The 24,703-nt window shown below is 44.2% G+C and overlaps 1 protein-coding gene across 2 annotated transcripts in view; it reads left to right on the top strand.

The window, feature by feature from the left end:
- The first annotated feature begins 466 nt into the window (after positions 1-466).
- LOC142564633 (uncharacterized) overlaps positions 467-24,703 on the top strand; it is a 36,130-nt gene continuing 11,893 nt past the window's right edge. For both annotated transcript variants that reach the window (XR_012824633.1, XM_075675706.1), the window contains exons 1-5: positions 467-572; positions 10,470-10,532; positions 13,960-14,141; positions 14,532-14,594; positions 23,520-23,650. Coding sequence is in view for 1 of the 2 variants with exons in the window: in XM_075675706.1 (XP_075531821.1) it covers positions 512-572; positions 10,470-10,532; positions 13,960-14,141; positions 14,532-14,594; positions 23,520-23,650 (500 nt within the window). In the remaining variant the exon portion in view is untranslated. The remainder of the gene's footprint in view (positions 573-10,469; positions 10,533-13,959; positions 14,142-14,531; positions 14,595-23,519; positions 23,651-24,703) is intronic.

Here is a 24,703-nt window from a genome sequence, read left to right as displayed (position 1 = left end):
GCAACATTTCCTAGTGGTCACAATGTCAAACACAACGAACAGGTTCTTTTGCCATTGTACGGGATGGAAGAAACTGCTGTTATTATTTTTAACCAGCCTGAACTTCGAAATATATATTCCAATATTTTTTCCCCATTTATTTTTCTAATCATACGTAAATTCTTGCTTGCGTCACTTGTGCACCACTATTGAATGATGAATAAACTCACGGTTAATTTTTTTTCTATTTGCCTGCCTTTGCTTATCTACATATTATGCCATCGTAATTAATGATATAATACATGTTCCTTACAGCCTATAACATTGTCGATATCTCAATGGCGGCACTCTTTTTGTTAACATATGCATTTTCTAGCACGCTGCTTCCTATAATTTTGTCGGCTGACCTTACACTGCAAGGCGACTCTTGACATTTTTGGCGAACAAACAACAAAGCCCCCGGAAATATTCGCATATAAAGGGTAGAGAACAACTAAACTGGCTCTTAAATTTATTACTATAGTTCCTTTCGATGTATACGCTACGTCTCATCTTTTGCGCCTGCTACTTCATCTACGCTGAAGGCACAGTTCGTAAGTTTATTCAATGATTTGAAGTAATTTATGCATTGAGAAGCATGCGATACAGCTGTCCCTATGCTAGGTCTCTTATATCCGTTTTGAATATATTATAACTATGCCAAAATAGCATGTCAATTTATCAGTGCTAGCATGAATACGCCAATTGCTGAATGTTTGCCAAAGAGGGTGTTTTACATGATACAAGCTCAATAAGAAAACGTGGATGATGTTCTTACATTTGTGTCAAGATTTCTTTAGTAGACCTCCTGTTGTAAAAAGAATCCTGTTGAGCTAATGACATAATTATTTGCCCAAAATATTATAAATGATCATTTTAAAGCTACTACAAAAGAGTTCGGGAAATCCAGCGCACACCTTGATTTCCGTGAGAAGCCAAGCTTAGGCGCAGTGGCTCATTAAATGCTATAAATTAGCCCATTTTATGTTTGACTCATGGGCGTAAAAGAAAGTGCCGCACGCGCTAGTGCTCGGCCGCACGTCTGTTTCGCATTGTGACACATGTGACGACCTTATTATGTCAAAATGCTAGTCGACGTTGTCACGTTCCAAGTATGTGAGTTTCGTGGCCTACTTTTCTGCAACCATGTTTTCACCGGCAAGGTTTTAGAATAGAGCCTATAAAAGAAGGTATTTGAGTATAGGTAAATATAAACTTAGCGAATTTTTTTTGGTTTTCTCTGTTAACTACCATCTATGTGACTTGCCGGAAGCATTCTAACATCGTCTTACTAACTGCAAGGACGCCATCCTCCTTTCGAATGCATTTCAGCGAACTGTTAAAAAGGATTTGAACACAATGCTCCACCTCTGTGCGACACCTTTTGTTAACCTTTTCTCATGAAGCGCCTGATATGTCGTGTTCTTATTGCAATTGCAAAGCTTGTGGTAAACACATGTGCATGATCGTTACGTAGAACCAACAATTTCCTCAGAATTAGGTTTGTTTATTATGCATATCTTTCTAAAACACATTTATTCTGAATAAGACATTACACCTGACTGACGCATCATCTTGGTGAAGTGTTTATCCTTGACATTTTTCTAGTAAAAATGTTCTTTTGTATAATGCCTTAGGAATGGGAACAACGTGTTTTACGGTGACTACTGAGGGTGACCAATACTAACTCGCACAGAAAAATTACCGTCCAAGCACTCGGTACAGATGGTGAACCAACGCAGCTGAAATGAGCGGCTCCTGTGTTTATCGCTGGGTTAAACCCCACGGTTCATTAAACGATGGCTGGGTAGGCCGCCACATCCTCTGTACGCGGTTGCTGGTTGCGCGCGGATGCACGAGCCTCTTCTTCTGCCCGGGCTGCAGCATCAGCACGGCACAGACGAGCTCGTTTACAGTTCAGCTCGCGGCGTTGCTGATCGAAAGCTGCCTGCTCCTCAGGAGTTGGTATGACGCGTGGCCTACGCATTTCGGAGCCGGAGAGAAAACGCTATGCACGCTCTCGGCTACGAAGGAGAAAAATCACGTTACTACTGGCGCAGCCAATGGCGGGCCTCTCTTTCTTTATTTTTATTCGCGCATGCGCATGGGGCTGCCTCAGATGAGTTTTCGGCGTACAGGCGACCGATGTAAGGACGAACAAATCGGTTAGTCCTACACAGCTTCGCTGTAAAATGTTACTAGATCATATATGAGGTGTTTGCAACATTGTGCAATACTGTCTGTAATTTCGTAAATATATTTTGTCTTTTAGGTTATATAGTGCATCTTGTTGCATGAGTCAGTCGTACACCGTTAAGCAAATTCCTAGGTAAAACAAATTTGTACGAGAAGAGCACAAAGACTGACGCAGACTCACGACTAGGCTTTATTCGGAAAAATAAATGCTTGTTTTATGGCGTAGAAATTTGCTTCACAACATAATGTTAAGCTTCTTGGTGGCACTTTGCGCACAGTAATAAATACCAGGAAAGAGAAGAAAAAGTAATTGTGGCGTAATGATTAGAACATCGGGCCCCGCTGCTTGCGCTGTAGGGTGAAAAAAAAACATGTACATCTCATGAGGAAAAAGGGACGGCTTTTGAAGGTCAGCTGGGCAAGGAAACACCATAGCAGTGTGGAACTATGATGCGACAAGCGAAAACCAAAAGATAAATGTATTTCATTCCGCATATTCACGTATAGCTGGTTCTGAAGAAAGTCACAATGTTTTGAGAAAGCAATAGGAAGTGCGCTCACGCATTTTCACGTTGCATTTATAAACACAGTGTCAAGTATTGTGACGTCATTTTTCTGCTGATATTGGGTGATCGCACTTATGCAGTCTTATGTGCGACCTAATACACTGATATGCGTCACTTGTGGTCTCGCAGAAAAAGACAAGAACTGTAAAACCACGTTAAGGTCGAAGCTGTAGAAAGAGGGGAAGAATCCAGTTACGGCAAAATAAGCGAATTCACAAAGATATAAGCCCTGGCGTCACATAAACGACATGGAACCTTTCGAAATAGACGCCAGTGGTAGCTAAATATCTGGCAAGAGCTCAATATACTATCGGTATTCTCGGTAGATCACCTTAGCAAGATATTGTGTGAGTCGGCCCCCTACACGTCCGGCGCTTACGGGCAACACCTACCCCCGCACAGAGCCAAGCAAATGTTGTTCAAAATTTATGGCATATGAGGAATGATGCGTTCAACGCCTAGCCCCGCGAAATATCATGACAGTGGCTCAGGAGACTCATTGTGGTGCTCCATCTGCGTCAGATTTCTTTAGCTAAGCGTTTATGATGCGCTTCACTTAAGCCGGCATGTGCTAGATATTTCCACACAACCGCCTAGAGGGAACGCTAGCGTGCTTCTGCACTACGCTCATCCCAGCAGCGCAGAAAAAGATCATTTCCCTTGCTCCATATACAAAGCCAATCGAGCGAAGCGTGAGAGCGCGTCTACGTGGCTTTTCAGTCGTTTTGTAGCCTAGTTGAAAGTGCGTCGCTCCCGTCTCGGCTAGATAAGCTTGACAAATGTCAAATAAGCGCCGCTGCCTGCAGCTTCTCGGCGCGCTAAATCTGAGGGGAGGGGAACGTATGCGGTACTCGCCTAGGGTAGTCTATTATTAATGAGATTGCAGCCAGTTGTGCACGACGGATGATAACCGTGGTGCAAAACCAGGCGCTTTTGGTTGCATACACAATCTTGCGGTCCGGTAACTTCTCGGCGATATCACAGCGGCGGCCAAGTCAGGAAACTGTTGGGAAGCTTTGAACTACAGAAACCATAGTTCTTCTTTCTAAAAATAACGCAGTTGATGTGAAATTGCCGTTCCTTCTCGAAAGGAAACCCGAAAGCAACACACTCACACGAGTTTATTTCAATAGTACGTCTATGTGTGCGCTTTCAAGTTCCCTGAGTATTTAAATAAAGTACTTAATTGCACCTAATGATATATTTGCAGTTTTAATAAAGCGTGCTGATTACTGCACAATGTATGACAGAAATTTACTGATGTCCATACTAGAGGTAACGTTTCATGACACAAATTGAGAAAACTATTGTATAACAATGGAAAAGTATACGGTGTCCGATTCGATCGAAATAGCTTCTGAAAATATTCGGTTCGCAATAATTTTAACTTCCGAAATGCTCTCGAATCGTATTCTGGGTTTTACGTGCAAAAACAACGATTGAATTATGAGGCACGCTGTAGCGGGGGACCCCGGATTATTTATGATCACCAGCGAATCTTTAAAGAGCCCTCAATGCACGGGAAACAGGCGTTTTTGCATTTCGCCCTCATAGAAATGTCGCTGCAGCAGTCACGATTTGATCCGACGACCTCATGCTTAGCAAAGCACCACCATACCTGCTAAGCTATTTCGGCGTCTCCCAATATACTAGTCCCTCACATCTACTATCTAATTATATCCAGTACTTCACTCTGTAATTTTATGCATCTAAAAGGAACATGCAGATTGCCGATGCAGTGCTTCTATTGATCAATAAAAAATTGAGGCAGAACCCATCTCACAGTGACCATTGGCGGTAATGTTATTAGCATTCTACCAATCCAGTAACAAATCGTATTTCTCAAGTGACATATATTTACAATCTGTATTGGTCATTCCGACCCTTCCGTCGCTACGGCTATGTGCCACCGACTGCGCTATCGTCCTGCTTGGTATGGTACGTGACTCCCAAGGTTGCTCATGAGCATGGCGGCATGACGAAGACGATTGAATAATGGTGACGCAGTGATGACGATGGACTAACGAAGAAGGAATTATGTCAATGGAATGACAAAGATGTTGTGGCGATGATGGTATGACGAAAGTCAAGGTTCGATTAACGAAAGCTTCTTGGAATAACTTCAGTATCCAAATTTTCTACCCATATGAAGGATGAAAGCGTTGGATTTCATTAGTGCAAGACAAATTTCTATTTGCATACAGAAAAGGGAAAGAAAACTTACGCATGAACAGAGGGAAAAAGATCACGCTACACCCCTTACAATAAACACGGTTCTCATTAACTAAAGCAAGGCATTCAATAACGAAGTCAAAATTTTGCAGCAATTGAAACCGTATAGGTGCTAGTAGTGTCCGACAACAGAAGGACCATGGAATGAGTGTGGGGTGCGGCTGACCAAGTGTTCGGGCACATGGTCACGCAGGTAAAGATTGCCGAGCCGTCGTCGACAGAAGTGCTGGTCGCTCCTCGAGCGAACTCGAGATACTCACGAGGGGGGACCTCGTGAGGACCCCGTCAGTTCAAGCTGTTGCCTCTCCCTAAACTTAGCTTGAACTGACGGATGCTTTAGACATACCCACACTACGCTTTTGTTCCAGGTAATTTCAACGTTCAGTCATAACGGCATTGCAATATTTCATTGCTATTTTTTTGGGGTGCCCCTGATAAATCTTTCCTATTTGCCATGGGTACAATGTGCTCATTTCCCTTTATTCCTTCCATCCGTCCGTCAATCCGCCCGTCCGTCCACCCGTACGTCCGTCCGTGCGTGCGTCTGTCCGTCCATCTATCCATCCATCCATCCATCCATCCATACAAGTCTGCCCTTCCCGGAACATCAAGGCCGCTTAACCACGATCAAGGAGTGGGCCAAACGCATCAAAGAACTATATGACGCCAACACTAAAGTGTACCAAACCGATACCGACACGCCGGCCATCGACAACCATCTAATACACTTATGGGAAGCATGCAGAGGCCTCACAATGAGATGGCGAAAACAGAAGCTAAATCGCAAACTTAGACTTAGGATTTCAAACGTCACTAAACAGGCCAACGATTATGCCCTGAAGGTTCACAGGGACAATTGGCGCACGTTCTGCGATTCGCTTAAAGGCACGCTAAGCACCAAAAAGACATGGAACATACTCCGCAGCATCATCGATCCTTCAAATACCAAAACAGAAACAAACACAACCCTACAAAAACTCGTTGGCGAATATCCGGGAACCGAGGATGAACTCATACAGGAACTCCAGCAAACGTACACGGGAATCCGGACCGGGCATGCGAAACCATACCCTCAATATCCGGGAGCTCCGAACGAGATACTTGATGCACCCAACACGTATGCGGAGGTATACGCGGCAGCACAGAGCTTCAAGTAAAACACGGCACCGGGTCCCCACGGGATCACCAACGCCATCTTGAGAAACCTAAGCGATGAAACCCTGCGAGCCCTTACAAAGCAGCTGAACGAAGAAATATGGGCACCGGGCGGAGCATTACCCGAGGAATGGACTACAGCTCACATAGTCCTTATACCCAAACCAGGAAAACCGCGCAGGCTCGATCAATTACGACCGATCTCGCTTACGTCTTGCCTAGGCAAGCTTCTTGAACGAATTGTACTCACTCGAATGGAACAACACATGGAAGAACATGGTCTACACCCCAATTGCATGTACGGATTTCGGAAAGGCGTGTCATCACAGGATGTCTTCCTCCTCCTCAAGGAAGAGGTCCTCAACCCACAACCGGGCAGCAACAACAACATACTCGTAGCCCTCGACGTAGAAAAAGCATTTGATAATATAGCACACGAAACCATCCTAGATGGCCTCGCCGCCATAGGATGCGGAGAGCGAGTATACCATTATGTCGTGGCTTTTCTCAGCCACCGCAAAGCTCGCATCGGCATAGCAGGCGTACAATCGGACATATATGATCTACCGCAGAAGGGTACTACGCAAGGGTCAATATTATCTCTTTTCCTCTTCAACATCGGACTTAGAAAACTTGCTTTACAACTGGAAAACATCCCAAAACTCGGATGTGCCTTCTATGCCGACGATATCACTCTATGGGCAACCAAGGGTTCATACGGCGACAGAGAAAACACGTTACTCGCTGCTATCGGATACATCGAGTCATACCTAACCACAGCAGGAATGAGGTGTGCCCCACACAAGTCGGAGTACCTTCAAGTCTGGCCTAAGCAAACTAAGGAACATCGAGCCCCGCTAATACATCTCGAGATTGCCGGGCAACCTATAAAGCGCGTCCCGACCGCACGCATAGTAGGTATGCACATCCAGGAGAACAACGGCATAAAGCTAGCCTCAGAGAAATTAAATCACGTTATAAGAAGCACCGCATCACTCATCGCCAGAGTAGCGCGCGGCAAAGATGGTTTCACAGAGGACGAAACCTTAAGACTGGTACAAGCCCTCGTCATCAGCCGTGTCACGTACGCGCTACCGTATCAAGTCGAGCGCAAAAGCGAGACAGAACGCATGGACACTCTTATAAGAACCGCGTACAAAACGGCCTTACAGCCACCGTCAAGCACAAGCACAAAGAAATTACTAGCGCTAGGCGTATACAACACCTTTGAGGAGCTAGCAAATGCCACGCTCATAGCGCAGAGGGAGCGCCTCAACAAGACTCAACAGGGAAGACACCTTCTTCAACGGCTAGGGTACCCGCTGACACCTCAGTACTGCAAAGAAGAAACACAACTCTTGCCTAACCACATTAGAGAGAACATTGTAGTAGACCCTATCCCCAAGAACATGCACCCCACCCACAATCAGGAGAGAAGAGCAGCGCGTGCCCGCATGTTGCACAAACGTTGTTTCAGAGACCCGGATGCGTACTACACGGACGCTAGCCCGTATCCCTCGTCGCCACGTTGCGGGCTCAAATACACAATCGCCGTTGTCAATCAGGGGAACCTGGTAGCCTCAACCTCCATCCGCGCCACATGCAGCTCAGCAGCAGAAGCAGCAGCAATCGCTCTCGCACTTCGCGACGCCGAGAGCAAGGGAAGATCCGCCCGGGTCCTTGCTGACTCACAAGCGGCTTGTCGTTTGTACCTGAATGGAACACTCCCTATACAAGCCATTCGAATCCTGGGTCGCACACTACAATGGACCCATGGTATCGTCTGGTGCCCCGGGCACGACGGCCTGCGGGGCAACGAAGAGGCGGACTGCGCAGCTCGAGGTCTCACTAGCCGAGCGGAAGACCACACCGTTCTTCAGCCCCCTACAGACCGACGAGCGACCCACGAGTTATTAACGACAGGTCAACAAATACTACAGGACCAACGGCTCGGAAGAACGCAATACGCTCCCCCACACAAAGCTCTCAATAAACTCCAGGCAAGGGACTGGCGCCGCCTGCAAACTAACACATACCCACACTTGTCTCGTCTACACGCAATCTACCCAGACAGTTATACGTCCCGAACATGTCCCTGGTGTAGCAACCACACAGCGACACTCGCGCACATAACACACGAATGCACCGACCGTCCGGGCGACGCAATTTCGCCACGAGTCACAACACACACACTCACTACGTGGTCTTGGGAGGCGAGACTCTCCGAACTGGACCTGGGAAGCCAACTGGCGACCCTCGACCAGGCCCGGCGAGCCGCGATCGCCAGTGGAGCCCTGTCAGAGGGAACCACCCAGGCATAAACCGCGCAACGGTTTCTGCAATAATAAAGTTTCTCCTCCTCCTCCTCCTCCATCAGTTCAAAAACAAAGCCATCGTCGCAGACGTGAACCGCAATTTAGAAACGCAGCACGTCTGGGAATAAAGGTTGTTAAGAGTGCAATAAAAAGCCTTCGTCAACAATTCATTGCTTTGCTACGCCCTAGGTATTGCTCTGGAATAGCACGCTGCAACGTACCTACCATTGTCGTTTGCGGTTTGCTCGTTTGTAACTACTTCTTACCGTGAGTTATGTGCAAATATTGGTTCTCTTGTTTTATTTATGTATCACTACGACGAAAAATCGATCGCTAGAGAGCACTTGTACATACCATCTCCGCCTTTGTAAGAGCCAAATGTTTAGCGCACTGATCATTTCTTCATTATTGCAAGGACATTTGGAAACGCGAAAACATGCACATCTTGAGCCCACGACGCCAAAATCTTACGTATCATCGTAAATGTGCTATGAGGGAAACAACATAAAATAGAGATTACTGAACTTCATGCCATGAAAGTTTAACCTGATCCTGCAAGTGTCAGCGCACCTTCCTTACCTTTGAGCAGAAAAGAAATAAGCTAGGTTGGGGACATTTAATGCCATCAATAAACGTAGTTTGCACTAGTTAGTTCATATCCATAGTAAAACCGCGCGAGATAAAACAAAGGACCACACAAAGAAGAAGAACAGGCACACCAGGCGCACTGACAACAGAAGGTTCATTCACAGGATGCGCAGAATAAGTACTGGCTGAACATGAATATACAGAAGACAGGGAAATATAGGAGACATGAAAGAGCATCACATGGCGAAGTGTACTACCCGTGAAAAGCGGATTCCATAAGGTATCTGACGTCTTTCTTTGGGAATATGACGGACGGCTTGCCGACGCAACAACCACCCACATTGTTTATCTCTAGGGCTTCAACGATCTCCCTCGTTAGCCAGTCTGTTGACTTGGACGTGATGCTAGACTTTTTCTACTAATAGTGCGCAGCCGCAGGCCCCATAATGAGTACATCGATCACCTGATATACCTTTTCCTGTGTGTTGTAGTTGAGTTCTTCCAATCTATCATTTGGGCATCTTCTCGTTTGGCTTATTTATGACGCGCCGCATCCGAAGCAGTTGTGGGCCTCTCGCAACAATTTTTTTTTGTAAACGCAGATTCCTGTCTCCATTATTAACCACTGTGCACATTTTTGCTAGCCTGTCAGGCGCGGTAACAAGCACCTTTGCCCCCGCCCTTGCTTCAGATTATGCGGAATGGAACGTAATTGTACCTTCTTCTACTCCACCACCGTTGGCGTTAGTGCCGTGCTTATTGAGTTTGAGCATCTTCTTTGCAACTGCAGAGGGCACTACTTGTGGGCATCCCGCTTCAGTTAGGCGAGGAACCTGCACGTCAAAACTCTTTCGTAGCCGATGAACGCAAGATTTCTTTATGGCATTGTCAAAGAATGAATAAACGACGCAGCGCTTTACGAGATTAAATGTGCAGAATGAAGATCAAAACTTGGTCTCCGTTCTTTTTTTGCTCTAGGCCGGCATTTCCAGCAGACCTGTTTGGATGCGATCAACAAATATAAACGCACGTAGTACTTGTAGGGATCTTAGTCGCTGTTGGAACAGTCTGTCTAATCTCATAAGAAAATGCCCCTCAAAACGGAAGCAATGCATGATCCAGTGCAGATATTTTTATTTTGTTTGTTTTTTTTTTCTTCTTCGTCTAGTCCCATTTGTTTTCCGGAGCTGTTTTACTACATCAGCAGGCTCACGAGGGCTACTGCGCATATGATGTGGCTACGTTTAGGCTCTAAAGTTTTGTAAACGATAAACTGTAGATTATTTGCACATCGTGCGTTGCGCTTAGAGCCTGGTTTAGCGTCCTTTCGTTCTTTTTGCGCACCGTATTTACTTGGAAGCCAATGACATGTAGAAATATTGCCGTTTTCTATTTTCAGCTGGACAGGATCAACGTTGGCGCAATTGGAAGGGTGCTGTTGAAGCTATACCTAAACCGAGCCGTAAATATATCAACTCTTTTTATATTCGCATTTTACACACGATATTCACAAAAAAATTGGGCAGAAGTTACACTTGACTGAAATGGAGTGTTTCTCACCCTTCCGCTATCTACACAGACATGGCACGTCACTAATGCAGCGCCATCTTGAAACCATCGCTGAGAAGGGCTTATCCCACAGGAATAGCGAAACGCTAACATTGCTTAAATAGCCACCATTTGCTAAAGACTGCGACCATGAAGTGTAGTTGTCTTCAATCTATTAGTGCTGATAGTATCTTTGCAGCCGCTCTTATTTCTGCTAGAGGCATATTGTTGTGAGCGAGTGGCGGTGGCGAGCGGAATAACTTTAATAAAACCATTTACCTGACAAGGAAGTTCCTATGTATAATTTGTTTATTGCTTTATTTCCTTTCATGATGCATTTTTAGACATACTAAAGGAAATATGAGCTAGCTTCTTTTGCTGTGGAAGAATGCTTCATTACTAAAATAAAGATATCTGACCGTAAAATATAGTTCTCTTCAATCCATTAGTGCTGATAGCATCGTTTCAACCACTGTCCTTTCTGCTGGCAGCACAATGTTGTGAGTGGGTGGTGGCGACGAGTGGAATAAGTCCCATGAATCGATTTACCTAACAATATAAGGAATTTCTCGATTATAATTTGTTTGTTGCCTTATTCCTTCTTCCTGGTGCATTGCTGAAGACACTGAACAAAATATAAAATTCTTCCTAATAAAATAAGTCAGATACCCTAGATCGAAATAATGGTTGAACTGCCAGTTATCGTTAATTCTATTGTTTATGATGGTTGTTTTGTAGTTGTTCAAGAAAGCCAGCAGCGAAACGTTTCTTACAGATATACAATTGATTGAAAGTAGCAAGCAAAAAAAGCTGTTGGTATTGATCAAACAGAAAGGCTTATTGCATTTTGAACATTTCAATTGAGAGGCATCTTGGTGGCATATCAAAATTACCAGTTCTATTGAATAGTAGCTATAGGGGAACAGCACGAGTGCTTTCCTTCGGTAACTATAAGCAATCTGCGATGGCTGTTTATGGTATACTATTCGGCACTCTTGGTATTGTTCCTTGTTCTTGAGCTTGCCAAAGTGTCGTTTCCCCTACTGATAATATTGCCATTGTCATTGGCGGGAAGTTGACTAATCAAATGTAAATTTGGAAGCCGAACACATAATTTGAATTTGGCTTGTTGCATAGGTTTCTGTGTATTCAACAATATTGTTGAGCGGCCAGATAGCAGGCTTATGCGATGTTTTTTGTAGATTTTAATTAAGTTACGAAGTGTCTGCGTGGGTATTTTGCGTTGACGAGGACTACGCTCTCGAAAACATGATTGCTGACTGCCTCTGCACGTCAAGGTTGCGACGGGTATTGTTGAATTTTCGCCGTCATTATCTCGAGGGCGGCTTTCTACCAGGCTTGCTGTTTGTTGTTTCATAAACCCCCCCCCCCCTCTTTCCAGGCACCTATGTAACTATGCTGCACATAATATTTTCAAAGAATGAATACTCTGATTAGTGTATTTATTTCCTAGAACACTAATAGTAACCATGGTAAATGGGAGATAGTGGTGAAAAGCGCCCTACTTATTCTGAAACCATTCCTTTCAAGTACGCCAGAACAGGCATACAGCAGGAAGAAATACATACTAAGGAGGAGGCGCAAATACTATGCTCCAATTATTTCTTCTAGCCGTTGCGGTATGATCATTGCTGCTCCCACACATTATCTGACTTTAATTTCATACTTTAGCTCCAAATGGGCATTTATAATGAAAGTGCGAATGCGCGCCCAAAAATAAAGGTATTAGTTTGGAGTCCGACAAGTATAAATGTTCATTTACTAATTATGTCGCTTTCTTTGAAAACTACTGACCATACCAAAACGCTAAACATAATGGTTGGCATCAGACTTACGTTCGCCATGATTTAACTTCACAACTTGGTCGTCTACCATACGTAATCTTATTGTTACGGTGTTCATCCACACCTAACCTAACCAAACCCAACCCAACATGACTTAACAAAAACCATTGCCTATCACAATGTTAATTGCACACTATAAAAGCACATGCCCCATGCTTTGGGCATGTCAAGCCCACGCAATATTTATCACTAAGAGTTCCACAGTCTGTGCACGAAACCCGTACTCTAAAAATTAATATTTTTCGAGCCTAGTGTGCGGTCCTTCTTTTATCGAACAATCATAGTCGAAATTCAACGCATGCGGTTCCTTTCTAACTTTGTATTTGCGTTCTTCGTTACCTACGGCTTTGATGCACAATTCCATTTCTACCCCAAGCATGTATTTTAATAGCAAAACAAGTGCACTTGCGTGGATGAACACCGTGACAATAAGACTTACGCACGGTAGACGACCAATTTGTGAAATCAAATCTTGGCCAACGTAACTGTGATGCCAATATTTACGTAGTGCGTACAGGTAAGGTCAGTAATTTTCAAAGAAAGAGACACAATTAGTAAATGATCATTCATTTTTGTCGAACTTTAAACTAATACCTTTATTTTTTTATCCGCACACTCGCACTTTCACTCTGAATGACAACTTGGAGCTGAAGTATGAAAGTAAAAAACAGATGATGTGTAGTGGCTTCAATGATAAGACTGCAACGGCTAGAAGAAATTAGTGGAGCATAGTATTTGCTCGTCCTCCTCAGCATGCTGTTCTGCCCGCTGTATGCCTGTTCTGACTCATTTGAAAGCAATGGTTTTAGAATAAGTAGAGAGCTTTTCGTCACTATCTCCCATTTACCATGGTCCCTATAAGTGTTCTAGGAAATAGCTAAACTAATCGGCAATCCCTTCTTTGGAAATGTTACGTGCAGCATAGATACATAGGTGTCTCGAAAGGGGGAGGGGATGATGAAAAAATACAGCCATTGAGGCTATCCGTTTCAGCGCATGGCCATAAATGTTAAATACCTACACCTTTCTTGAAATATTGAGGCAGGAGAGTAAAGCGCCACAGAAAATATTTTATTATAATATAATCGACAATCGATACTGACGTCGTGTGGCTTCAATTTTCATTATAATATTACCGACAACATTTAGTGACGTCGTGTGGCTTGAATCCCAGTAACCTTGGTTGCTGTTTGGTGCCATCTGGTGAAGCACCAAGCCTGGTTTATCACTTATGCTCTGAGACAATTGCATTCACCGGAGTTATTAGTCCGTGCAATAAGGCTCATTTCTATCAACTGCACGTTCAGTGATTTCACTTCCTTATCACATTCTTGAAGCAAAAATAATTTGACATGCACATGCTCTTCTGTATGCGTTTAGTAAATACAAGAAGGAGCATTGAATGTGCGATAACCTAAAAAACCAACAACACTACTTGATTCTTCCTGTTCTCATGAACAACTCCTCATCTTGCAGGAGACAACCTGATGGAAAAGATTGGAGAAGGCGTCAAGTTGCGCGCCAGAGTATTGTATGATTCAAATTTTGTTAGCTCGAGCAATAAAAATGTTTCAGCGTCCACGCGCACAGCTGAAATCAAGCCTGAAGGAACGGAAAGCGACAATTTGGAAACCTATTTCCGTGCGCTCTTCAAAGAGGTTGGTAATTATTTTACGCGCTAGGGCAGATTTATTGCTCTGCTGAACTTCACCAATTTCTTAGAAGTATGGCACGCCATCATAGCCAATTTTAATCTCTAAACCAATGCATGATGTTGATGCAAGTGCGAGAAAAATGGTCGGATGTGGACGTACTCAGCGGTACAAATGAAATCGTATCTCTGCGTGTGTAAAGGAGCACAAAACCAAATATATTTATTAACAGGTCAATATCATACAACAATAGATACTGGCTTTACCGATAGCAATAGCAACATTTTTTAGACCACTTGAAGGACAAAGGTGCACAATGTGCAATTGTGTCCGATTACACAACAATGAAAGTTAAACTTCAAAGCGACTGTTTTTGTCATGTGTTTGCTATTCCAGGTTCAACAGTATTTTAGCAACCGGTCGATAATGATCAACATTTCAGTTGAAAACGTTACTCAGGTAAGTGATTCCCCGCTACAATGAAATTATCAAATTTTTTTGCTAAATGAAACAGAATGTAATTTTTTCTTTCCTCGGTAAGCCTATGCATTGTGAATGCAAGAATTCATTTCTAATTTACATATTGCCTGTAAAACTTATTCTTAATATTTATATCAGACTACGAGATGTTCAAGCAATAGTGTATTTCTACTAGTGTATTTTTTTTCAAGCCTGCCCCATTATAATTGCAGGAAAAATTTGGTCATGCGATTAACAAAAGAAGGAATTCCGATTTCGACTTCATCCAGTGCTTTCGTCGACGTAGAACGTTTTATGAATTCGCTAGTCTTGGTCAATTTTCGCGGGATATTCTTTAGCACGTTGCATTTTTCTCTCCTACGCTACTACCAATCAGTCTTACTGGTAAAATTATGTGGGACCATAAGCTCAACGTTCCGCATCGGGATTCTAAATAGACTTTTCTCAGAGCAGTCTGACATTATCACGAACGTATTTAACGACAACACCAAGTTGCAATTTAGAAATTGTATAGGTAAAATAGTGTTAAAGTTGATTTATTGTCACCTTTTCGCCACTCTTTTGATTCAGAAAGCTTAGTTTTTGTCGAACGCCTCGCAGAAAAAGCTCCCACAAACAATCAAAAAGTAAGCCATACAATCTTTGAAAGTATGATACAGAAAAAAATTATTTTCATAGAAATGTTAAAATATTGTCACTGCCATTTTACAACAGGAGGTAAAGAATAAGCAGTAAATAAGATAGCACAATCCATCGAAAAAGAAACATGCAGAGTTAAGGCATATCGCAATGAAGAAATAAAAATTTATATATATATATATATATATATATATATATTGTATCCGAAACCAGGTTCAAAATTTTTTAAAGTTATGGGAGACGATATCTGAATATTGCGTTTATGGCATTGCCTTCATCACAGCCGCGTCCAGGTTAAGATGACCTGAGGTAATAAATGTAGTATTCGTAAAAAAATATAGGAACTGTTTCTAACAAGGAAAGCCACGCAATTTGTCACTAAGAAAAACTTGAAGCCCGTCAACAAATGAGTGCATAATTGATTGCAGATAGACCAAAACTGGATGCCCGTATTTGTGGCAGCCAAATGAATACCTACCAGTTTCAACCAGAAAATAACAACTAAAATGCCCAAGAGCGTCACTCTCGTGCTGTTAACAGTTGTCCAAATGTGCCACAAACGTGAGCCTCGCGATCAGACGAACGTGAAGTAAACGAGATTGGAGGTTGCAAGCTCTGATTGCTTTCTGTTCCCTCAACAGTGAGCGATAGAAGTGTTTTCTTCTCTCATGGGCCTCTGTTAAGTGCGTGGCCGTTACGCTTCTCGGCATTTTAGTTTATATTTGCGGGATAAAAATGTAAATAATCTATTGCACTGTACATACTGTTGCTCGCGTGAAACCACTTATGAACTCTTCGGCTGACATCTTTTAATTTTTCCGATTGTAATTTAATATCTCCCTCATTGTTAAAAATTATTATTCTAATTTGCGCTCAGGGATATCGTGGTTAGTCTGGAAGAATCAATTTAACAACGTGACATGTGCTTATATAAAATGTAATCCTGCAATTAATTGAGAAGTCCATAAATCCACTTCAGACGTTCACATGGACAATGCGGTTCATCGCCCTGAAGATACGGTGGAATTGCACATCCATAAGGAAATCGCTCTTGCGCCACGGCATTCGGCGAATCTTCGAAGTGCTTTCAATATACATCATTAAAAATATGTAGAGCTGCTTATTATGCCTGGATACATCCATGTCATCATATCATCCAGCTAAGAACCCACACAAAAAAAAAGGAAGGAGTACGTGCCATAGCGCATTTTGACGCAGTCAGCGACAGCGCGGCATAGGTCTCATTGCCAAAGGAGGCGTATTGAAGGAAGCAATTCTAGGCGCGAAATTTGTTATAGCAGTAGAAGCTAGAGTGAAATGGACGTGAAGCGCACAAGAATCGGTCTTCGAAAGGGCGAAATTGGTAAAGTTCAGCGTTGCTGTTGAGATAACATCGCTGGCTCTAGTGTTGTGGTCCAGGGTGCGATTCCCCATCGGAGCCCGATTTCATTTCTTTGTCTCTCACTTTTTATAGCAATGTCTTTGACGTGGCGAGAACGTTTCACCCCTTATATCTGATATTGGCAATTTGCAGCAAGAAAGGCCTCATCTTGGCCATATAGTTGTCATGTCTAAACCACCGTCAAGTCATATGCATCAGCACATTTAGTGCACGGTTTCCACAATCCGTTCCCTCCTTTGTCTTTACGTGTTCTTTGTAGCGCATGTAAGAATGGCACAAGAAACTTACCTATACGCGTGACCGGGGTCCAATTCGTGTTGCAGTCCATGTGCGGTGATGACACAGCGTTTCCTGTCGTCTTACCTCGTCATTTTACAATCGCCACGTATGTGAAACTGCCGCAAGCAAAGCGAAGAGCACGTCGACAATAAGATTGTATGAATTCCTATTGAAACCAGAAACCCAGCGTAGCATGCAGAGGTTTTACCGCAGCATTAACAAAATGGTGACTTCAGGTATTTTCCGTACTTTTAATTCTAAACATTTACTGCAAGCTGTCCAGCTTCCTGCGTGATGATTTTTTGGCGATTTCGGCGTTTTACGGTACATTCTACGCTAATTTTAATTCTACAAATTAGTCCACAGAAACACCTGCTGCTTGTGTCGTTAGAAATGTGGGCTTTCAACCGCGTTGCAAGTGATTCCAGTGAGCTATTGTCCTTCCATTCCCAATCATGTTTGTGCAGAACCCCATATTTACCTTAGAAAGGATAAGTTAGGTAGTGCTAAAGGAAAGGTTGTAAGATTCGTCACGGGCACCTACACCTACAGAATTGGTGGCTCGTAAATCAGGGAATACCTGGGGTGGAAGTTGTCCACACGAATAAAAATAATCAGGTTAATTTTTACTCAACAGCAACAGCGGTACGACAGGAATATACTTAAACCAACCCCATTACCAGTCTCAGACACGCAACAATTCCAAAAAATAAAACCCTCTCAAAGGCTTATAAATGTATTTAAGTTGTCCTTCTTTCCGCGAACAATTGCAGAATGGAAGTAGCTTTCCGATAAGATAGTGTCTGCACCCAATTTTTCATCTGCCATGGAGAAGTTCACATGAATGACTTTCAGAGAATCCTTCGAGAGTCCTGTTTTCTGCATTGTGTAAAAACATTTTGGGATATATTATGCTTGGATTTGTACGTGTGGTCTTCGTGCTCAATCACGTTGATTGTATTATTAGTACTATGATTGATCTCATGCTGATTTTTGCTACGTCCTATTTTAGACCCATTGTTTCTAATTAACCTCCCTACGATAATTCCCAACTCGGGCGCTCTGCATTATCGTAGGGTTCTAACTACCCGTATATCATACTTTCGCCAATTCATTTTCACAAATCGCTTCCCCATACTGGTCATTTGCGAACCAAATACAACTCACCACCGAACCAACTCACCTCAGACTGTCCGGTTATGAATCTTTCGTCTCGTCCACATGCGGTGCGAGCACGAAAGTGATCATCTACATCCGCACGGACTTAACATATGTCGCTAACGCGATAGAGCCTCATGACGACAACCAATATGTCTGCCTAAATGTCCAAAAGAAGAATGTGTCATTTACACTAATTGGAGCCTACATATCCCCAGCGGGTCACTTTGACGGCGAACGACTTAAGAAAATATTACTAAGGAACAATGGCCCCTGGGTTATCACAGGTGACTTCAACGTGCTACACCAGCTATGAGGAAGCACTAAAATTGACTCCAAAGGCAGGAGCCTTGCCTCCTTTGCTGCCGACCATGATTTGTGCTGTGTGAATGACGGCAGCCCTAGATTTCTGCGAGGCACGACCTACAGTAGCTGCTTGGACTTGACTTTGGTGTCACTGCGCTTTGCCTCGAGCGTCCAATGGTTTACAGACATAGAAACACATGGAAGCGACCCTATTCCAACATACATAAAGATTAGAGGAGTTGAGCAACGCTCCACTACGGTGTTTCGTGCAGTTGATTGGACAAAATTTAAGAAGGATATGGATGACACATGTCGGGAAGGCCTCTCACACACTATCGAAGAAGCAATCGCAGAGGCATTGAAAACGTCCATCTGCTCGCTTACAAGGTCAACAAGACGAACAGATTTGGACATGGAACTGGATAGGCTGCGTGCGGCACGCCGACAGGTGGAGAGGAGGTATCGACGCACGAAGTCCGTCTTGGATCTGAGGGCTTCACGACGCATACAAAAGGAAGTCCAGCGTCGCATGGATAAACTGGAAGATAAGCGATGGAAAACATTCTGTCAGTCGCTTGATCCCCGAAAATCGCTCTCGCACATATGGAGAACGGTTAGGGGTCTTCGCTCATCTCCGCATCAAAGGAAGCCCTTCGCTGCTCTGGCCAACTACCAACTCCGCTCGGAACTTCAAGTGGCTCAAGAGTTCTGTGCACGGGTTGCTGGGTCCGTGGCCATCATTACTGACACAGCATTGAATGACATCCCTGAGGCACGTGTACCTGAAATGAACGTGTTATTTTCACTCGAAGAGCTCGACGCTGCGTTGGCGACCTGCAGGCGTTCTTCGCCACCAGGACCTGATGACATCACGTATGCTGCCCTATGCCACCTTGGACAAGACGCACGTGATGAGCTTCTCAGCTACTACAATGAGTCTTGGCAGAACGGTGCCGTTCCTAAACAATGGAAATCGAGCCGCTTGATCCCCATTCTGAAACCTGGAAAGTCACCGCTTGAGATGTCATCATATCGTCCGATTGCGCTTTCGAGCTGCGTCGGCAAAGTGACGGAAAGAATGATTCTTGCCCGATTGGAACGGTACCTAGAACGATTCAACATCTATCCGAACGCCATGACAGGCTATCGTCGAGGTCGCACGTCCGTCGACAACGTCATTGACATCGTAACATGGGTCCAAAATCAAAAAAGCCTCAAGCGCCTGTCTGCGGCACTTTTTCTGGATATAAAAGGAGCATACGACAACGTCGCCCATGAGGCCATACTAAACTCACTTGAGGCTGTTGGAGTTGGTGGCCGGATGTATCAATGGATTCGGGACTATTTGACTGAAAGGCGTTTTTTTCTTACCGACCGAAGACGGCCCAACTTCAGACCATTACATCTGTCGTGGTGTGCCGCAGGGTGGAGTGTTGAGCCCTATTTTGTTCAACCTCGTCCTGGTAGGACTAGCGGATTACCTACCGCAGACAGTACATGTCTCAATATACGCCGACGACATTTGCATCTGGGCCTCTGCGGTGACTCGCCCTCAGCTAGGAGCCAGGCTTCAGTGGGCGGCAACCATGACGGCTTCTTATCTCCGAGAACAAGGCTTCAGTGTGTCTACTGAAAAGTGCGCATTACTTGGTTTTACGCGGAAACAAATGTCATCGTATCCTGTGACCATCAATGGTCAAGCTGTATTCTATGTTAGGACGCATCGCTTTCTGGGCGTCATCATTGACCGCAACCTCTCGTGGAGCCCTCACTGCGTCTATCTGAAGAAGAAGCTAGTCGCCATTGCTCAGGTCTTCAAATTTCTATGCGGGAAAAACTGGGGTACACCAGTTCATTCTATGTTGCAGCTGTACAGGGTTTTGTTTCTCGGACTCCTACGTTACAGCCTACCAGTGTTGTCAAATGCATGCAAGATGAACTTTCGCGCCTTGGACAGCATACAAGGTCAAGCCCTACGCACGTGTTTGGGGCTGCCTCGGTGCACTTCAACAGCAGCAACAATTGCCATCGCAGGAGACCATCCAATCCAGACACATGTAGCTGTCGACTCTCTCAGAGCGAACATTCGCCATCTGTCAAGGATCCCCGACCCCCATTTGGCCTCCCTACCAGCCGAGAGACCTCAAGCGACCTTTTCACGAGTGATTAACGCTCATCAAGAGTACATACCAGCATCTTTTACACCGGCGGCAAAGCCTTCCTCTCACCTGTGGTGCCTGCGACAGCCTCAAGTGAATTTTGCTATTCCTGGAATTACAAAAAGTCCTATCATCCATCGCCGGCTCTGAAGCAACTTACACTCCTATTACTGCACCAGACGTATCATGACCGCATACATATATATACCGAAGGTTCGACCTCACCTACCAGCTCAACTGCCGCATTCGTCGTTCCAGCCAAGAACGTTACAGTTAAATTCAAATTGTTGCACACGACTACATCTACATCGGCAGAACTTGCAGCTCTCCATGCCGCTATGATGTACATCACCGAAGAGCCAACAGAGAAATGGGTCGTATTTTGTGACTCCAAGGCAGCTCTTCATAGCATCAAGTCCGCATTACGTCACAGAACTTACGAGCAAATGACATCTGAAATCAGGGAACTGCACCACCTTGCTCTGTAAACAGGACACCACATTATATTTCAGTGGATTCCTGCTCACTGTGGCATCGTCGGCAACAACCTAGCTGACAAGGCTGCCCGGTGTGCCCACGAAGATACCCAGACGCGTTCAATACCTTTGGCGAGGTCGGACGCTGCCAGAAAACTTCGCCTACTATCGCGCAAGAAGTCCCAAGATCTCTGGATTTCAAGTGGCTTCAACTGCAGATTACGTAAACTGGACCCCACGCTACGGCTACAACTTCCATCTAGCCTTTCCCGCAGCGAAGCAACCTTGTTGTATCGCTTCTGGTTGGGAGTGGCGTTCACGAACGCATACTCCTACCGTATGGGAATGGCCGAGAGCCCGATGTGCGACTCCTGTGGGTGCGAGGAGACCATCGAGCACCTATTGTGTACCTGCCCTCGCTACAATGTCCAACGCCTCTCTCTGCGAGCAACTTTACGCAGACTAGACTCGAGACCGTTCACCAAGTCAAAGATACTCGGACCGTGGCCACAACCGTCACTGGCTCGAAAAGCGATTCGTGCACTAGTGCGGTACTTGAAGTGCACGGGCTTAAGAGACCGCTTATAGTGTCATTGTGTACGCTGTCCCTCCCACACGTACTCAGTACTTACTCTCTCCCTTTCTTCCTTTTTCTATTCCCCTTTCCCCACCCCCAGTGTAGGGTAGCAAACCGGATGCTGTTCTGGTTGACCTCCCTGCCTTTCCTACCCTTGCTTTCTCTCTCTCTCTCTCTCTCGGGCGCTCTGGTTATTTGTTATAAATGTAATAAATAAAATACAACAATCACTATTTTAAGTAGACGAAACAGCATCAAAGTGGAAGCGTGCATACTGCACTGGCACGACAGAGAGAGAGAAAAGCGATGTCGTACGAGACAGCCCGGGAGATAAACAAGGCTGAGCCCTGTGAGGTGCCCTGCCCTGAGGAAAGGGGACTGGCGACTAAAGGATGAGAAGCAAGAGAGCTCACACTTTGCCCTGTGTACACGCAGTGAGGCGTTCATAGTGAGTCACAAGCAGTCATTGGGGCTGGTGCGCTTCAAGAACTGTATTAGCACTGTCTTTGCTTTATAAATAGCAGAAGTATGCGACCAGGGCCCTAAAATCTTCTCTTCTGTGAAAGGTCTGTCTGCTAAGTCCCTAAAGCTGTGCGATGGGCAATACTCTCATATTTTTATTTTGGTTAATTGCACAGGAGGCGTTTGTCGTATTTTCTTGTGCCAAATATGGTGCAAGTGCCAAAGAAGGTGATTTCAATAAGGAAAGATTAGGCGTTCGCGAGAGAAACTTCTAATCGCAGGCGTCTCAGTAACAGTAACAGTAAAACAGATAAAAGCTGCAATTTTATGTATTGGTCCATGGTGTATAGGCACCTTTTGTTGAACTGCGGTGTATTTTGATTTTTTACAATGATAATATGAGAAAGACCAATGAGTTGCCGCGCTGTATCCGTTCTCGACAATGGACACAGTCCAAAATGTTGTTGAACAAGTACATCTCGAAAAATGGGTTTAAACGCACGCCGCATCACTACGTCTTAAACGACGCTGTAATTGTGCTTATTAAATTTTGGGTTTTATTAATGGTCTGTCTGATGGTACGACTAAAGCAGTATCAAGAAGTAGCGTCAAGAAAGAAATTATCTGAGCCACAAAGAAAAAGATACGACAAAGATGCACCACGCCTCTTCGCGAACAAAAACTACAGGTGACTGCAGTAGTGGTCAGTGGAGCTAACTGTACGCGGTAAGTGTTGCGCATACTTATTTTCATCGGTGAATTTTCGTATTGCATTTCGGACTTGCACATCTCCGTAATTGTGAAATGCCGCAGCACAAACGGCTTTCCACCAACAACGTAGCCGAGTGGTTGCGAAACGTATTTTCAGTATTGCTCTATTTGGGATAAGGACACGTTTTCTGAGCCAGCCTCAAGGGACACTGAATCGAATGCGTGTTTTAGCTGTGAAAAAGAACTTCACAGCCATGCAAGTAGATGCGACAGTTGTTATAGCAGGGAAGAGCGGGTCCGTCTGGGCGAGTAGCGCCGAAATCGCCCGCTACACAACAACACACGCAGGATTTTGTGGAGGCGAGAGAAACATATATTTAGGTGGTCAGCGTACCTATGCCGGACGTATCCTAACGGGAAATATGAAAACATCGGGAGTAATTACTTAGAAGCACTGCCGGATCCGTCTAACGTACGTGTAAATAATGTTGGAGGTAGGCGTTGAATGAACTTTTAGCGACAACCCTATTGAAAATGGGCAGTCGGAGAAACTGATTTTCCAAATGGTTGTTGCAGTAATTAGACAGCCGTGATGCTCACGTGTATTACTTGGAATATTCGTAAAGCTTGTAAAGTCACTGAAGGCTTAACCTGCTGGATGATCGATAAATTTGGAAATATCATTGATTATACGTTCGGTAAATGCTATACATTAAAATTGCCCATTTCTTACAGAACAATGATTTAGTCGCATATTATAGTAACACGAAAAAAATAATAAACGCCCGTGAGACACTAAATAATGTCACGAAATACGGCGAGACTCAGGAGGCGCCCAACAATACGGTATTTTATCTCTTTACCTGGTTCGTATGAAACATTTTATCTCCATCCCTTTCGACGCGTGTTTCCCTTCTATTTATTTATTATTTATTTATACAAATATTTACCGGCTCGTTTAAATTATTAGAATTGTTTTGCTTTTTATGCAGTCCGACGAGCTAAACTGATATGGTTGGAAGTAGGTACCGAGTTGGAAAGGTTCTGGGAATCGACGCAAATCTTTATCTAAGAGCAAGCATTAGCAACATACCAAACGTCTCAAGCCGTTCCTTCCTCTCAGTAAAAAGTAAATTCGAGCACGCAGGAAGGTGAGAAACAGCATTAAATGAATCTGCAGTATTACTGTTTTCTATATGATAGAAGCCTCGAAAGCTCACTGCGCCTCTCTCTCCCATGGTTATACTTGTGGTTTATTTAGTATGACGCGGCCTCTTCTACGTGACAAACAGTTCTGTGAAACGTACTGGGTGTTAGGCCCGCATAGCCGGAGTTTCTGCTGCCATTTAGGCGGACCGAGAATCTAGCGCGATGTGCACACGCGTGAGATGTAGATCAACAATATCGACAAAATTTGGAAAATTCGCTCGAAGAGATGACAATGAAGTATCTAGCACATAAGTTCGCGAACAAATCAGCGTCGCTACCTCATCATGAAATCTGGAGGACTCGCTCTGTACAGCAGTACTCGACTTCAGAACGACTGCTTCAAAGAGCACGCACATAAAATGCATTAGGTTTGTTATAAGCCTTCATTCTTAGCATACTTTTTACGCAAGGGTATGTATGCTAGAAACAACACAAAAAGTCTGATCAATATCCTTTGCTGACGGCCACTGCAGTCTCCTCCTTCGTAATTGTTTTTCATATAATAATGTAATATTACAACGGCGCTTACATATTTCTCTACAGCCGCTTAGCATAAGACAGCGCATTGCCCTCACGAAGAATTCATTTGGTGCGGTACACTTTTAATTAGGCAAATTTGCACAGCTTTCGTCGTCTTGGTCATAACACGGCTGGAGAAACAATTTCCACCGCAGTGCACACGTTTCATGTGCTTTTAGGCTGACATTTTG

Source organism: Dermacentor variabilis, chromosome 11 (genome assembly GCF_050947875.1).
Source record: "Dermacentor variabilis isolate Ectoservices chromosome 11, ASM5094787v1, whole genome shotgun sequence".
Classification (NCBI taxonomy): domain Eukaryota; kingdom Metazoa; phylum Arthropoda; class Arachnida; order Ixodida; family Ixodidae; genus Dermacentor; species Dermacentor variabilis.
Note: the sequence above shows the minus strand (reverse complement) of the source record. Positions and strands in the feature narration are given on the sequence as shown.